The following is a 12,080-nucleotide window of genomic DNA, read 5'->3' as shown; positions in this document are numbered from 1 at the left end:
CAGAAGACTAGCTCCAGTCCCATTTTCCACATCATGGTCATAATATTACGGCTACAAATTATCTGAAAACTCGACCTCAGGGCACCTTAGAGTGCCGGGTACGCAGCACCGTCACCGCGCGGGTCACTTCCCGCAGACCACACGCCCGTCCCCTCGACCGTATCGACGGTATGTCTAATGATCTGCCCGCGGCCAAACAGCCCCCTCTCAGATCCGGTAACCACCTCAACCTTGTGCCCAAGCTTGCGCAGACCCTCCACCGTCTCCTCCGGCATGCCCTCCTCCACGCTGACAGTCCAGTCAAAGTCGGCGTCCCTCTCGGGCAGGCCAGCAACGATACACACGCGCGGCGCATCGAGCGTCTGCTGCGGCGTGAGACCCGCGACCAGCTGGCCGAGGAGAACCTGCACGTGGCCCTGGGGCTGCATGAACCCGCCCATGACGCCGAAAGCGCTGTGCAGCGACCCGTCGGCCGCATTGGTCACCATGCCGGGGATGATGGTGTGGTAGGGCCGCTTCCTCGGCGCCAGCTTGTTGGGGTGGTCCGCGTCGAGGCTGAAGTTGGCGCCGCGGTTCTGCAGCGTGAAGCCGCAGCCCTTGGGGATGATGCAGGTGCCGAAACCGCCGTAGTTGCTGTTGATGAAGGACGCGGCGTTGCCGTGCTCGTCCGAGACGGAGAAGTAGACGGTGTCGCTGCTCTGGAGGGCGGGGGAGACGTGTTTGGGGGGCTCGCCGACGTGGAGCTTCTGCATGGCCTTTGTCGGGTCGAAGAGCTTTGCGCGGGCGGCCGAGTACTCGCGCGAGATGAGGCCGGCCGAGGGCACGGTGACGACGTTGGGGTCCGTGACGTACCAGCTCGCGTCGGTGAAGCCGAGGCGGAGGGCCTCGATGATGGCGTGGAGGTAGGGCGCCGTGTTGTGGTCTTCCGCGGACCAGGCGGGGACGACGCCCGAGTCCTGGAGCTCCTGGATGATGCCGAGGGCCATGAGGGCGACGATGCCCTGGCCGTTGGGCGGGTGCTCCCAGACCTCGACGGCGCCGTCGCCGCTGCTGCCGGATGACGCGCCGTTGGTCTCCTTTTTGAGAGCAGGCTTGAACTTGAGTGAGATTGGGTCGACGGGCTCGCTTCCCAGCTCGAGGTGGTGAGCCAGATCGTCCAACTCCAGGTGGCCGCCGAGATCCTTGACGACCTTGACAAGCTCTTCGGCGATGCGCCCCGTGTAGAAGCCCTTCTTGCCCTCCTTTGCGAGAGTGCGGAAGGTCTGCGCCAGGGTGGGGTTCTTCATGATCTCGCCGGGGTTGGGCGCTCTCACGCCGTCTGATGCCTTGGGGTCCTTTTTTAACATCTCTGCAAAGTTAGGAGACGCCTCTCTGATCTGAGGCTCTGCTGTGTTCCACTATCAAAGGTTTCAGTAACCACATCTAGATAATTCTCTACACACGACTTGAAATCTGGGATCGTAGAAGATTTGAGAACGTACGTAGTGGCTCGTCAGCTCCGAGACAGGGAATCCCTTCTCTCCGAGCTCGATAGCCGGGGATAGCACACGCTCGAGGGAGACCTTGCCGCTGCCAAAACGCTCAATGGTGTCGACCCAGCCTGAGGCGGCACCGGGGACGGTCACGGCGTGGACGCTCTTCATGGGGATCTTGCCCGATGCGCCCTCCTTGATGCCGAGGTCCTTGCGGATGGTCTCGAGCGTTGACTTCTGAGCCGAACGGCCGGAGCCGTTCATGGCCGAGACCTTCTTGGTGGCAGCATCGTAGAAGAGTATGAACATGTCACCGCCGATGCCCGTAGAGCACGGCTCTGTCATATTCAGTCCGGCAGCTAGAAACAAGGCATAATCATTAGCGATCACCTCATTTCGAGGACGCGATAAAAACGGATGATTTGACTAACCAACTGCAACGGCGGCATCCTGATGACTTGCTGTTAGTCTTGATCGTGGATATATTGACTCGGCAGAGTGAGGCGCGACTTACAGCGGCATTACCGCCAGCTTGGAGAATTTCGATACCGCATTTCGCGGCCAGCGGCTGCGTGCATGATACGATTCCCTTTGTGCTGTGAACGACACTCCGTCGGCTAGCGAACTTTGCGAATTCGCTTGCTTGCGCCGAGTGGAGGGACTCGCTGGTGAGGGGCATGGTGAGTCGCGCGCGGTGCGGGGTTATCGATCGCGATAACCGATAGGGAACGGTGGTGATGATGAGATGGCGGGGCAAGTCTGATTTGGGGGCCAGAGGAAGTATTATGAGATGAAAGGCGATGTTATTTCAGTCTCTTTGGGAGAATGAATAATCAAAGGTCAATGATTTGTATGAGATCTCTGAAAAATGTAGATGGCGTCTGTCAAACAAGGGCGTAATGTGCAGCGAGTTCGGAGATGGGAATGCGCAAGGACAGGTACACAGATAGATTAGTCCCCCTTGGTCCGGGTCCAGGTTTTCGGGGAATCTAGCCGATGAAGAGGGATCAGGTTGTCTAGTCGACGGGGGATATAATGCCGGTAGTCGGTTAAGGAGGAGGAGCTGTCAATAGGATAGGTCAGAACTTGAGCGTTGAAGATATAATGATCCTGTACGTAATGCCTAGGTTCGGGCTTCCCAGGGTGGTTACCGAGAGAGGTAGGTCGATAAGTGAACGGCGCGGTACGGAGCAGGATGTGGACGGGGAAAACTGGCGCTAGTGGAGTTTGTGCTCCGCATGAGAAGCCCACCCGGGGTAGATGCCGAGAAATGAGGATGCTCGCGAAGTTGGCAACTCAGTTGACAAAGTGAGTAGTGCGTGAGTTCAAGTGTTCCGAGCGAGAGTGAAGTATGGATGTCGACACGGGGCGCGGAGGACTCTTGTGTGATGACTTTTGATTTTCAGGAGAAAGTCTGTTTATTCAAGTGACATGTTGCACGTCCTTCATTAGCTAAGTAGCTAAGATCGAATGGCAGATGGAGGAGAACAACTTATATAAGCCATCATTAGAATGTATTTACAAGTAGGTCATTCATTACACGTGGGACTATCCCACGCGGTAGGACAATGTCAGACAAGCGCAGGGAGGGAGGGGTTCTCTCAACATCTCAAGTATCCGGTCAGGGAAGAAAAGACCCCGAAACGGTCTCTTTTCAGCACTGGCGTTCCCACTGTAACGCCGCACCGGCGGCCGCCGCCGGTAAAAGGTCCGAAACTCGGGGCTTGTTTCAACGGCGCCAGTGTGGCATTGTAGCACGGTCATCAACGATGGAGGAAGTGCAGAGGTAGTTGTAATTAGAGCAGCAAGTTGTCAAGCGAATGGGGAAAGTCTAGAAATGAGAAATTGGAATTATTGAACTTTCTCATGTACATCCCATCCTTTTCCAGCAGCGACTTGAGTTCGTCATCCCATGTTCTCGGTCCGTCTTCCTTGTTATGCCCTCGGCGTCAGAACCTCATGACCAATCACCCAATCCAGCACTGCACTCTTCCGTCATATAGCAAGTTGGACCCAAACAGGCGGATCATCCCGCCGTTTGTAAAAGCCTACGACTGCGAACTGACACCCCGAAACGTGGGTCTGATCCGAATAACGATCGCGAGCCCAGCCAAGCCGGACTTTTAGACTCCTTGCCCAGAGAACTAGAACCAAATAGCCCAGACAACCTTCTGCAGGAAGAAAACCTCGCCTTCTAGAACGAACTCAAAAATAAGCAGTACTGGATGGGCGCAGGGATGGGAGCTCTAATTCGCATCAACCGGCTCTCCCCCTCCAACTCAATCAAGACCTCCATCTTCTCCAGAGCAGAGGAAGAAAAGGACAGCGTGTCAGTGATTAGCCGTTGGAAGAACCCCAATGAGGGCGGCCTATGCGATGAAAGTGTTTCAGCTCATCTAGGTGTTCTAATTGCGCTTGTCGTCTTTTGTCCAACATGTTCATGCAGCACTGACTCTATACTGCACACGTCGTCTGGTCGTCAGGATGATTGGGCAGTCACATGCTTGTGACATTGACTGACCTACTAATGCGTGTGTGAGGCAATCGAGATCGTTCCTCACACTTTTGGCTCTCACGCTCCACCAACTCTTGAGTCTGGCCATAGCCTCGTAGATGCTGGCACCATCTCTCAAAGAATCCGTTATTCTAGGTAACACCTCTTGCTCTGGCCTGGGAAATTGCTTAACCTGCGATTGGCTCGACAGCTCATGTGACAAACAGACACTGACAATCTCTTCAATACAACCTCGATGGCCTTGAAACAACGTTGATTTCCTAGAGTTGCATCCGGGTACATTATAATGCTACCCACATACCTCTGGAGAATTTCTCTCTGAGCGCTGTCAGCTCATTGTCGTCCGACTGATACTTCGCGATTTGAAACCTCGAAAACTGTAGTCAGCGAGCCAGCTGGTCTCATGTTCTTGTCTTCTGATGTTTTTGCAATGTCCAATAGAATTAGCGAATCCAACTTGAGATGGTGTCTCCCAACTTCGACTCGGTGCGCTTTGCGTCTCTAGCCCCGATGCTCTAGTTTGATCTTTGGAAACGAAGGCCATTGGAATAATATATTGAGGGGGCATCTACCCTGATGTCGAATCAGTTGACTCTACCCTCTCAGCTGACGAACCTGAGGCTGTAGTGGACAGGTTGCTTGACCATCTGGGGCTCCAGCGCCTACTTACAACCGAATTGACTGATTAGAGTCCTTATAAAGGGGAGTTTTGTGATGTGTACTTTACACCAGTCTACCAGCCGAGTTGCAGACGGTCAAAGTTACCCTGCCATGCGGAAGTGGGAGACTATTCAGGGGTACCCTCATCAGATACTATAGCTTAATCAATCGGAAAGTCTGTGATATCTTTCGACATCGAACTTGGTTTCTCTTTTGTTCAGGTTGACTAATAACGACCATCTACAAACCCATCAGGCCATGTCTACGGCGAATCCCTACATTGATTTCTCTCCTTGCTGGATCTGCGCACTCCTTTGACAGGATTCATCCCAATTGCTCATATCTTGAATCGGAACCCATGCGCCGCCGCCTCTCCCGGCGCAGCATTGATAGCCCCCTCGACGTGCTCCCCCCTCTCCAACTTGCGATTCAACCCCACCAACACAAACCTCAACACCGTCGCCGCGCAAATGGCAATAAAGCACGCAACGCAGTTGTGAATAAACGCCGCCGTGTACTGCGGGCTGTCCTTCTTGGGGTACAAGTAACTCGCGTAAATGCTGCTGCAGTTGCTAACGGCATTGATAAACGCCAGCGCGGCGGCTCTCTTGGCGGGAGGACGCGGCAGGGTGTTGCTGATCCAGGCCAGCGCCGTGGTGTAGCCCGTGTAGACGCCGGGGACGAGGAGCATCATGGCGACGTAGCGCGGGGCGGTCGCGTGCGTTGCGGCGCCGAGGATGAAGGCCGCCATGGCGACGCAGAGGGGCACGACGATGTGGAAGTAGCGCTCGCCCGTGCGGTCGGCGTGCCAGGCGTTGATGCAGGTCGTGATGACGCAGAGGACGTAGGGCGGGCAGGTTAGGAGGAGGGAGATTACGGAGTTGTAGCCGAGGGTCTGGACGACGGTGGGGAAGAAGTTTGTGATGGAGGCCGAGGCGACGATGCAGAAGATGAGGACCAACTGAAATAAAGTGTGTTAGTCTATGCAAATGAGGGAAGAGTGGGAATATGGCTTACCAGAATCCACGTCTTGACATCCTCCAACGCCGTCTTGAACCCGTGCCAAAACGTCTGCTCTCCGCTATTCTTCCAATCATCCTCGCCGATATCCTCCTCCAGCCTCCAGACCGCGAGCGCCGTCTCCTCCTCGCTCAACCACGACGTCGTCCGCGGAAAATTGGGCAGCACAAAAAAGGCCGCAAACGCAACGCCGACGGTCACGACCCCTTCGATGAGGAACAGCCACTGCCAGGCGCCGAGCCCGCGCGCGCCGTCCATGTTGCCCGTGATACCCGCCGAGATGAGGCCCGAAAATGCGCCCGAGATGAGGGAGCCTGTGTAGAGGATCGTCGTGCGCAGGCCGAGCTCCTCGCGCGTGTACCAGCAGGAGAGGTAGTACAGGCAGCCCGGGAAGTAAGCGGCCTCGACGAAGCCGAGGACGAAGCGGATTACGAGGAGGCCTGCGTAGTTGCGGCAGGCGGCTGTCGCGGCGGAGATGACGCCCCAGATTACCATCTTGAATTGCGGTATCGTTAGTGATCTATAGAAAGGGACTTTGATGGTATGGTTACTGAAGTGGGATGATTGAGCGTTTACTTACACATGTTGGCAGGTACAGCGCAGGCTTCCCAATCTTATTGAGAAACAGGTTTGAAGGCACCTGCATGAGAAGATATCCGACAAACAAGATACTCACAGCCGTCTGGAACTGGTTCGAATTCGGGTCGAGATTGAGATCCCGCTCCAAACCCGCCAGACGCGCCGCGGCGATATTGTTCCTGTCAATGTAGTTCCTTTCAAAATCCACAGGTTAGCAAATTATACTCGACCAAAGTCCACAAAACAATGTCGCTTTGCGGCAAGGTAACCAGTCTCAAATGGACGTTGTAACACTTACAAAATGTACATGAGAACAATCATGGGAAGCAAGCGAATGTCCACCTTGCGCTTCAGCTTCTTCTCAAGCTCGACGCGGTATTCATGCGACATGGCCGCGACGATGGGCGGCGGCTGCAGCCCGCGCCGCTCGGCCTCGAGGGAGAGCTTTGGCGGCACATCTTCCAGGTCGCCGGCGCGGTGTTCGTGATGTAGTGAGGCGTGGTCCACCTCGGACTGCTTCCCGTCTGCCATCTTTATTCCCCCAACAGTTGTCGTGAACTTTGGGGGAGCCTTCCTTGGAGGGTTGTTGATTGGGCTGTTGAATCGGTATCTGCCTGCCCTCACAAGAACACTTCGTTTCACTCCGTCTCGCTGGTGATCGAGTATGTGCGTGACAGTAGTCCCGTCCTCAAGTAAGGTACTAGTAGGCGATGTTTTAACTCAATTGCGCAGCGGACCTACCTCTTTTTAACTCCGCACATTACCCCAGATATGGCACATGGCTTCCCGCAGCGGAAAAAGCGAAAAGAGCGGCATGCATGGGTGGTTTCGTCCCAGCTTTTCCCCATGTCGGGATAATCACCGTTCCACTACCACCCCTCTGAGCGATGGGGTTACATATTCCCAGCCATTCACAATCGAGACCGGGGGAAAGTAGGTACTGCTTCTTGACTGTAGTGACGAAGATCTCTCCACTAGCTCTTCATTACTATATTCTCTCCGCATCTCCAAAGTAGTCCTCGCGGCGGTAGTCGACATCGGTCCGATGAGTACCGACTGACCTCCTTAGTCACGGCAAAGTGAATGCTCATACACCAGTGATGGAGGGATCATCGAAATATGCCTCGTTGAAAGACAAGCTATGAGATGTCAGGTGAGTAACAACCGAGTGAATCTATGAAGCTGCATCCGAATCCTTTTCCCAACCACTCGGCATCGATCACTAATTGCTTTTTTCCTCATCAATCTATCAACCTATCAAATCACACGACATCATACGAACAGTATCAAGCCAAGACTTCATTTTTCGTTCTCGCGTTCGGAGTAAGAGTCCAGAAACAGAAAAGCACCAAATGACAGCTCAGCGTTAAGCTTGAAATGCAAACGGCTCGTTGGTCCCTAGGAGATCCCCACGCACGGAAAAGCGTTCACGTATCCATTCCATGACCACCCAAAATCCGGGGTTGGAGGCGAAATGATGCGGGGAAATGGGGGGAGAAGCGCTGGGAGTCGAGACGAATGACCGGGGTCGAGGGGGCAGAGTAACTCCGCAACCATTTGCGGAAACCAAGTTGCAAGATGTGTATCGAACGATTGCGGTGAACGGGGTCACGCCAGAAAGAAAGGTTGAGTTCGGGGCGATGACGGCACCCGAAAGGGAAGCTTTGGGGGCGACAGCTTTTTTGCTGTGCCGCATGGGAACGAATAAGCTTGATCTCTGCTCGTAACCAATCATGTCGATAACGCAGATAATTCAACCGAACTACCCACGGAATTCGACATGTTGGTAAACTAGTCGTTGGGATATTGAAACGAATGACGGCATGGTTTCGAGTCTGTCTATCTCATGATTGGACCGGCTCTACGAGTACATATTGGGGTTGTTCAGCTAAAGCCGGCACATGGGCCGGCACGGCACCGAAACGGAAACCGAGCGTCTCCACAAAAGACCAAGAGGGTATGTTCCACTTTACCGGCTCGGCACTTTAATCAAGATGGAAAGCCGAGCGGAACCAAGCTTTCGGCCCAGACTTGCGGCTCCGCGGGGGCCGGACGACCGGCGAAGCCAGACAACACCGGGGTGGGGGGGACTAGAGTGCCGGGGCCGAATAATTCGCCAAAGCAATGAGGTAAAGCAAACAAAATCATCAATCAGACATTGATTCGGCCATTGGAGAGCATTCCATGGGGTTGCAACCTTTGTATTATGATTATATATACAAGATAGGAGAAATAAGGAATGTACAAAAAACAATTACTGTGTGTTTACCCAAAAACTCCCGGATTAAGAGATGGAGATCTGTGACATAGGAGAACATTTCATGACGTTATTTGTCGTTTGTTATGTGCAAGAGTGTTGAAGTGTGTGCATGTGTGCGTCTGTGCAGTGGATGACCGGGCGGAGATGGAGCGACTTAGACACCAGAGTCCTCCTGGTGAACAGACTCCTCCTCGGCATAGGTCCTCCAGTTGGCGCAGGTGCTGTTGAGGGTATCCTCGTTGGTAATGGCCGCGATCTCGGTGGGACGCTCGATGAGCTGGAGCGCGAAGCCGAGGGAAGTGTGCCATCCAATCTGTGATAGTGTCAGTATATGGGAAATCGAAAGTGTATTGAAGGGCGGCGGAAAGGACTCACGTGGCAGTGCATCAGCCAGACACCTGGGTTGTCGGTGTAGAATCCGATGACGAGGTATCCGGAGCCGGGCAGCATGGCGACGTCGCGGCGGGGCGCGTTGACGGTCTGCAGTGCGACGGAGGAGTCGTAGGTGCCCGTGGCCTGGGCGAGGACCCAGAAGTCGTGGCCGTGGAGGTGGATGGGGTGAGCGAGGCCGATGGGGTTCTGGATGATGAAGTGCACCCAGACGTTGGCCTGGTCGAGGTGGACGATGTTTTGCTGGGTGGAGAAGGTGTCGTTGCCTCCGAGGACCTGTTCGACGGCTGGTTGTCAAATGTTAGTATCATATTGCCGTTGCATATTTGTGAAAGGGAGGCTTACTAGGGTAGTCCCAGTCGGAGAGGAAGGTGCTGTTGTTCAGAGTCCACTTGAACTGGCTGCTGACGGTCTGGAGACCGACGGTGAGGGTGTCGTCGTAGGTCTGCTGGCCGGCTTCGAGAGCGACAACGGGAACGAGGTTGGACATGCTCTCGTCGAGGCAGTTGTCCATGTAAGTGTGCGCCTCGGAAGTGGGGTCGGCGGTGGAAGTAGAGTCGTAGCGGACGATGCCCTTGATGTCGAGCGTGTTCTCGTTCTCACTGCAGGTGAGCTGGGGGATGGCGCGGAGCCAGTAGTCGCCGGTGCTCTCGGTGGCGCGGACGATAACGTCGTAGCGCTGTCCGATGCCGATGGAGACGGCAGTGGTGTTGTAAGGGTTCATGGGGACGAAGTCGGCCGAGATGACCTCGAGGGTGTGGTTGTCAACCATGAACTTCCACATGGTGTCGATGGCGGCGTTGACGAGGCGCATGCGGTAGGACTTGCCGGCCTCGAAGGCCGTGGTGAAGCGGGAGCCGGCGCCGTCGTACATGCCTGTGCCGTTGATGAGACCGGTCTGGGCGCGGGGCGGGCCATTGCTGGCGGCTTCTTCGTAAAGCTCGTCGGTGGTGCGGTGGAACCAGTCGCTCAGAACGATTGTGCCGAGATCCTCGTCGTAGGGGGCCGAAGCGGGACCGTGGACAATCATTCCGCCAAAGACACCGTTCCTGTTCGAGGTTGTTAGGTTCATGTCGAGAGATGCGAAGCTTTGTGGAACAATGATCTTACCAGGCCTGGAGAGCAAAGTGGCTGTGGTACCAGGACGTGCCGTACTGGGAAGCGTGCCAGGTGTAGGTGATGGAGTCGCCGGGAGCAGTAGGGCATTGAGTGATGGAGGCAACGCCATCAGCCTCGTTGGTGTAGTTCTGGCGGATACCGTGGAAGTGAATGCTGGTGCCGTTGTTCTGAAGAGAGTTCTTGACGTGGACGACTGAGATGATGATGTTAGTAAACTCAAAAACACCTTAAGCTCCTTGATATCAGGAACACTTACCAACAGTGTCACCCCAGTCAGCAATGATGGTAGGTCCAGGAACAGTTCCGTTGATGGAAAGAACCATGCGCTCAACGCCGTCAGGAGCCATGGTGGTGTTCGTGACCTCGAACCAGTACTCGCGGATGACGCCCGTGTTGGGAGCCTCCTCGTACCAGTTGGTCGAGAGATCGTGGGTGCCATCCCAGCAAGAAGGGTTGAGGGCGGAGTCAAAGACGCAGTCTTGACGCTTTTCAAGTGTGCTCGGAGCAGCAGACGAAGGGGCGCCTGAGATCAAGGTAGGGAACAGGAGCGCGAAGCATCCCAAAATTGAGCGTTTATACATGGCGAGAAGCGATGTACTACAGAACGAATGTAGAATAAACGATTGGAAAGTTTGAGAATCAACGAGTGATTGTGTGAGAAACTGCCTCAAAAACGAATGAAGGCAAGATGATGATGGAAGGAAGGAAGACCGAGGCTTGAAGAAGCGAGTGATGGTGGCTAAGATAACTTTCACTCCAGAGACGGGCAGACTTGCCTCGTCTTATAGAAATCGAACACGAGCTTTCGAGCCCATCACGAACAGATAGGCTGGACGAATAGAGGGTCTCTCTCGCCAAGTTTGACGCCGTCTTGGCTAGAATGAGATACCCCGATTGTGAATCACTGAATTCGCAATCCCAACTTGCAGCGTTCCCTTCGATGTTGCGCTCTGAGGGCCTAGTTCGGTGCCAGAGGCCGACCACCCCTGACTCGAAGAGACGGCGCGCCCACATCCACATGGGAGGCACATCGCTCGTTCGACCAGGTAGGTTTGGTGAGATGTGAAGGAGGAGTGTCGTCGGTTACTCGGCCGCTCGGCCGTGACATCGACTCCGGTGGACGAACTCCATGCTTGGCTGGCAACTATCGAACATTGCGCCTATACGAGGAATCGGTACCCTTGTCGAAAACCAACGTTGAGAGAAAAGGAGGGTCTGCTGTCAGTCACAAGGATCCATGCTGCGCTCACTTTCTCGCTTTCTGCTGCCGAAAACCATCGTCGGGTGTTGTTTCCCTTATTCCGGTGGGCCACTTTGACGAACCCCCCCTCCCCTCCCCTGAGCCCAGTTCGATATGGATGTCATACATGGATCATGTAAGCCTGCATATAGGCGCCATTCCGGTGAATATGTGCGTTGAAATTTGCAGCTTTGTCAAAGGAGGCAGGGCAAGAGAGGTCTCCATATTCTTGGCCCGTCATGCCCTCGTCTGAAGTTCAGGCGGCTAAGCAAGTAAGACACCGGTGAGGGTGGGAACAAGATGGAGATTCGTCGTTGATCGCCAAGTCCGTCCACATGCTTAGTCGATTCAGAATGAGGTTCGCCTACGACTCTCTCTGTAGTCAGCGTCTTCTTTCCCCATCGAAACAAGTGCTCGAAACTGGCTGACGCGTATCTGTAGCCCGTACAGGCTACAGCAGACAGGCAGGACTATCGAAACCGTGCTTGTGTGGCTGCATTAGCCCCGCGGGTACGGATACAGAGTGTCATCAGGCCCCGAACCCCGTGCGCCGTTGTTTCTTCTGCAATGGATTACTCCGAACGAAGCGAACGAAACATGGAATGACATTGACGTCTTCCATGTCCGTGGGTTGTCTTGTTCAACGGCGATCAGGACCGGAGAAATGTCCTTGAGATGAACCATGCCTAATTCGGCATCATGGTTTGACTAATAAGGATCCTCACCACTAAGAAACCTAGACTTTAGGAGCCTCATTGTGCCCAAACTAGATGGGGGAGAAGGGGGATGTTCCTATCTTGGCTGCCCAATAAGATAGAGCCGAAA

At 54.5% G+C, this 12,080-nt stretch overlaps 3 protein-coding genes across 3 annotated transcripts; all 3 read right to left on the bottom strand.

Moving 5' to 3' along the window:
• Positions 1-86: 86 nt before the first annotated feature.
• Positions 87-2,151, bottom strand: CPAR01_15391 (gamma-glutamyltranspeptidase; the record flags this gene model as incomplete). Its single annotated transcript, XM_060499640.1, has 4 exons — positions 87-1,397; positions 1,482-1,831; positions 1,904-1,922; positions 1,987-2,151. The coding sequence occupies 4 exons, from the start codon at positions 2,149-2,151 to the stop codon at positions 87-89; spliced, it is 1,845 nt and encodes a 614-aa protein (XP_060341640.1).
• A 2,833-nt stretch (positions 2,152-4,984) lies between these two features.
• Positions 4,985-6,777, bottom strand: CPAR01_15390 (pantothenate transporter liz1; the record flags this gene model as incomplete). The annotated part of the gene is made up of 4 exons (XM_060499639.1): positions 4,985-5,608; positions 5,665-6,162; positions 6,248-6,440; positions 6,545-6,777. The coding sequence occupies 4 exons, from the start codon at positions 6,775-6,777 to the stop codon at positions 4,985-4,987; spliced, it is 1,548 nt and encodes a 515-aa protein (XP_060341639.1).
• A 1,883-nt stretch (positions 6,778-8,660) lies between these two features.
• On the bottom strand, positions 8,661-10,596 carry CPAR01_15389 (multicopper oxidase; the record flags this gene model as incomplete). Its single annotated transcript, XM_060499638.1, has 5 exons — positions 8,661-8,819; positions 8,882-9,183; positions 9,242-9,945; positions 10,007-10,208; positions 10,272-10,596. 5 exons carry the CDS (start codon positions 10,594-10,596, stop codon positions 8,661-8,663), a joined length of 1,692 nt encoding a protein of 563 aa, XP_060341638.1.
• Between the last annotated feature and the right edge of the window lie 1,484 nt (positions 10,597-12,080).

Source organism: Colletotrichum paranaense (genome assembly GCF_030867605.1).
Source record: "Colletotrichum paranaense strain IMI 384185 chromosome Unknown Scaffold_19.1, whole genome shotgun sequence".
In the NCBI taxonomy this organism is placed as follows: domain Eukaryota; kingdom Fungi; phylum Ascomycota; class Sordariomycetes; order Glomerellales; family Glomerellaceae; genus Colletotrichum; species Colletotrichum paranaense.
The sequence above is the reverse complement of the archived record's forward strand: the minus strand, read 5'-3'. Positions and strand labels throughout refer to the sequence as shown.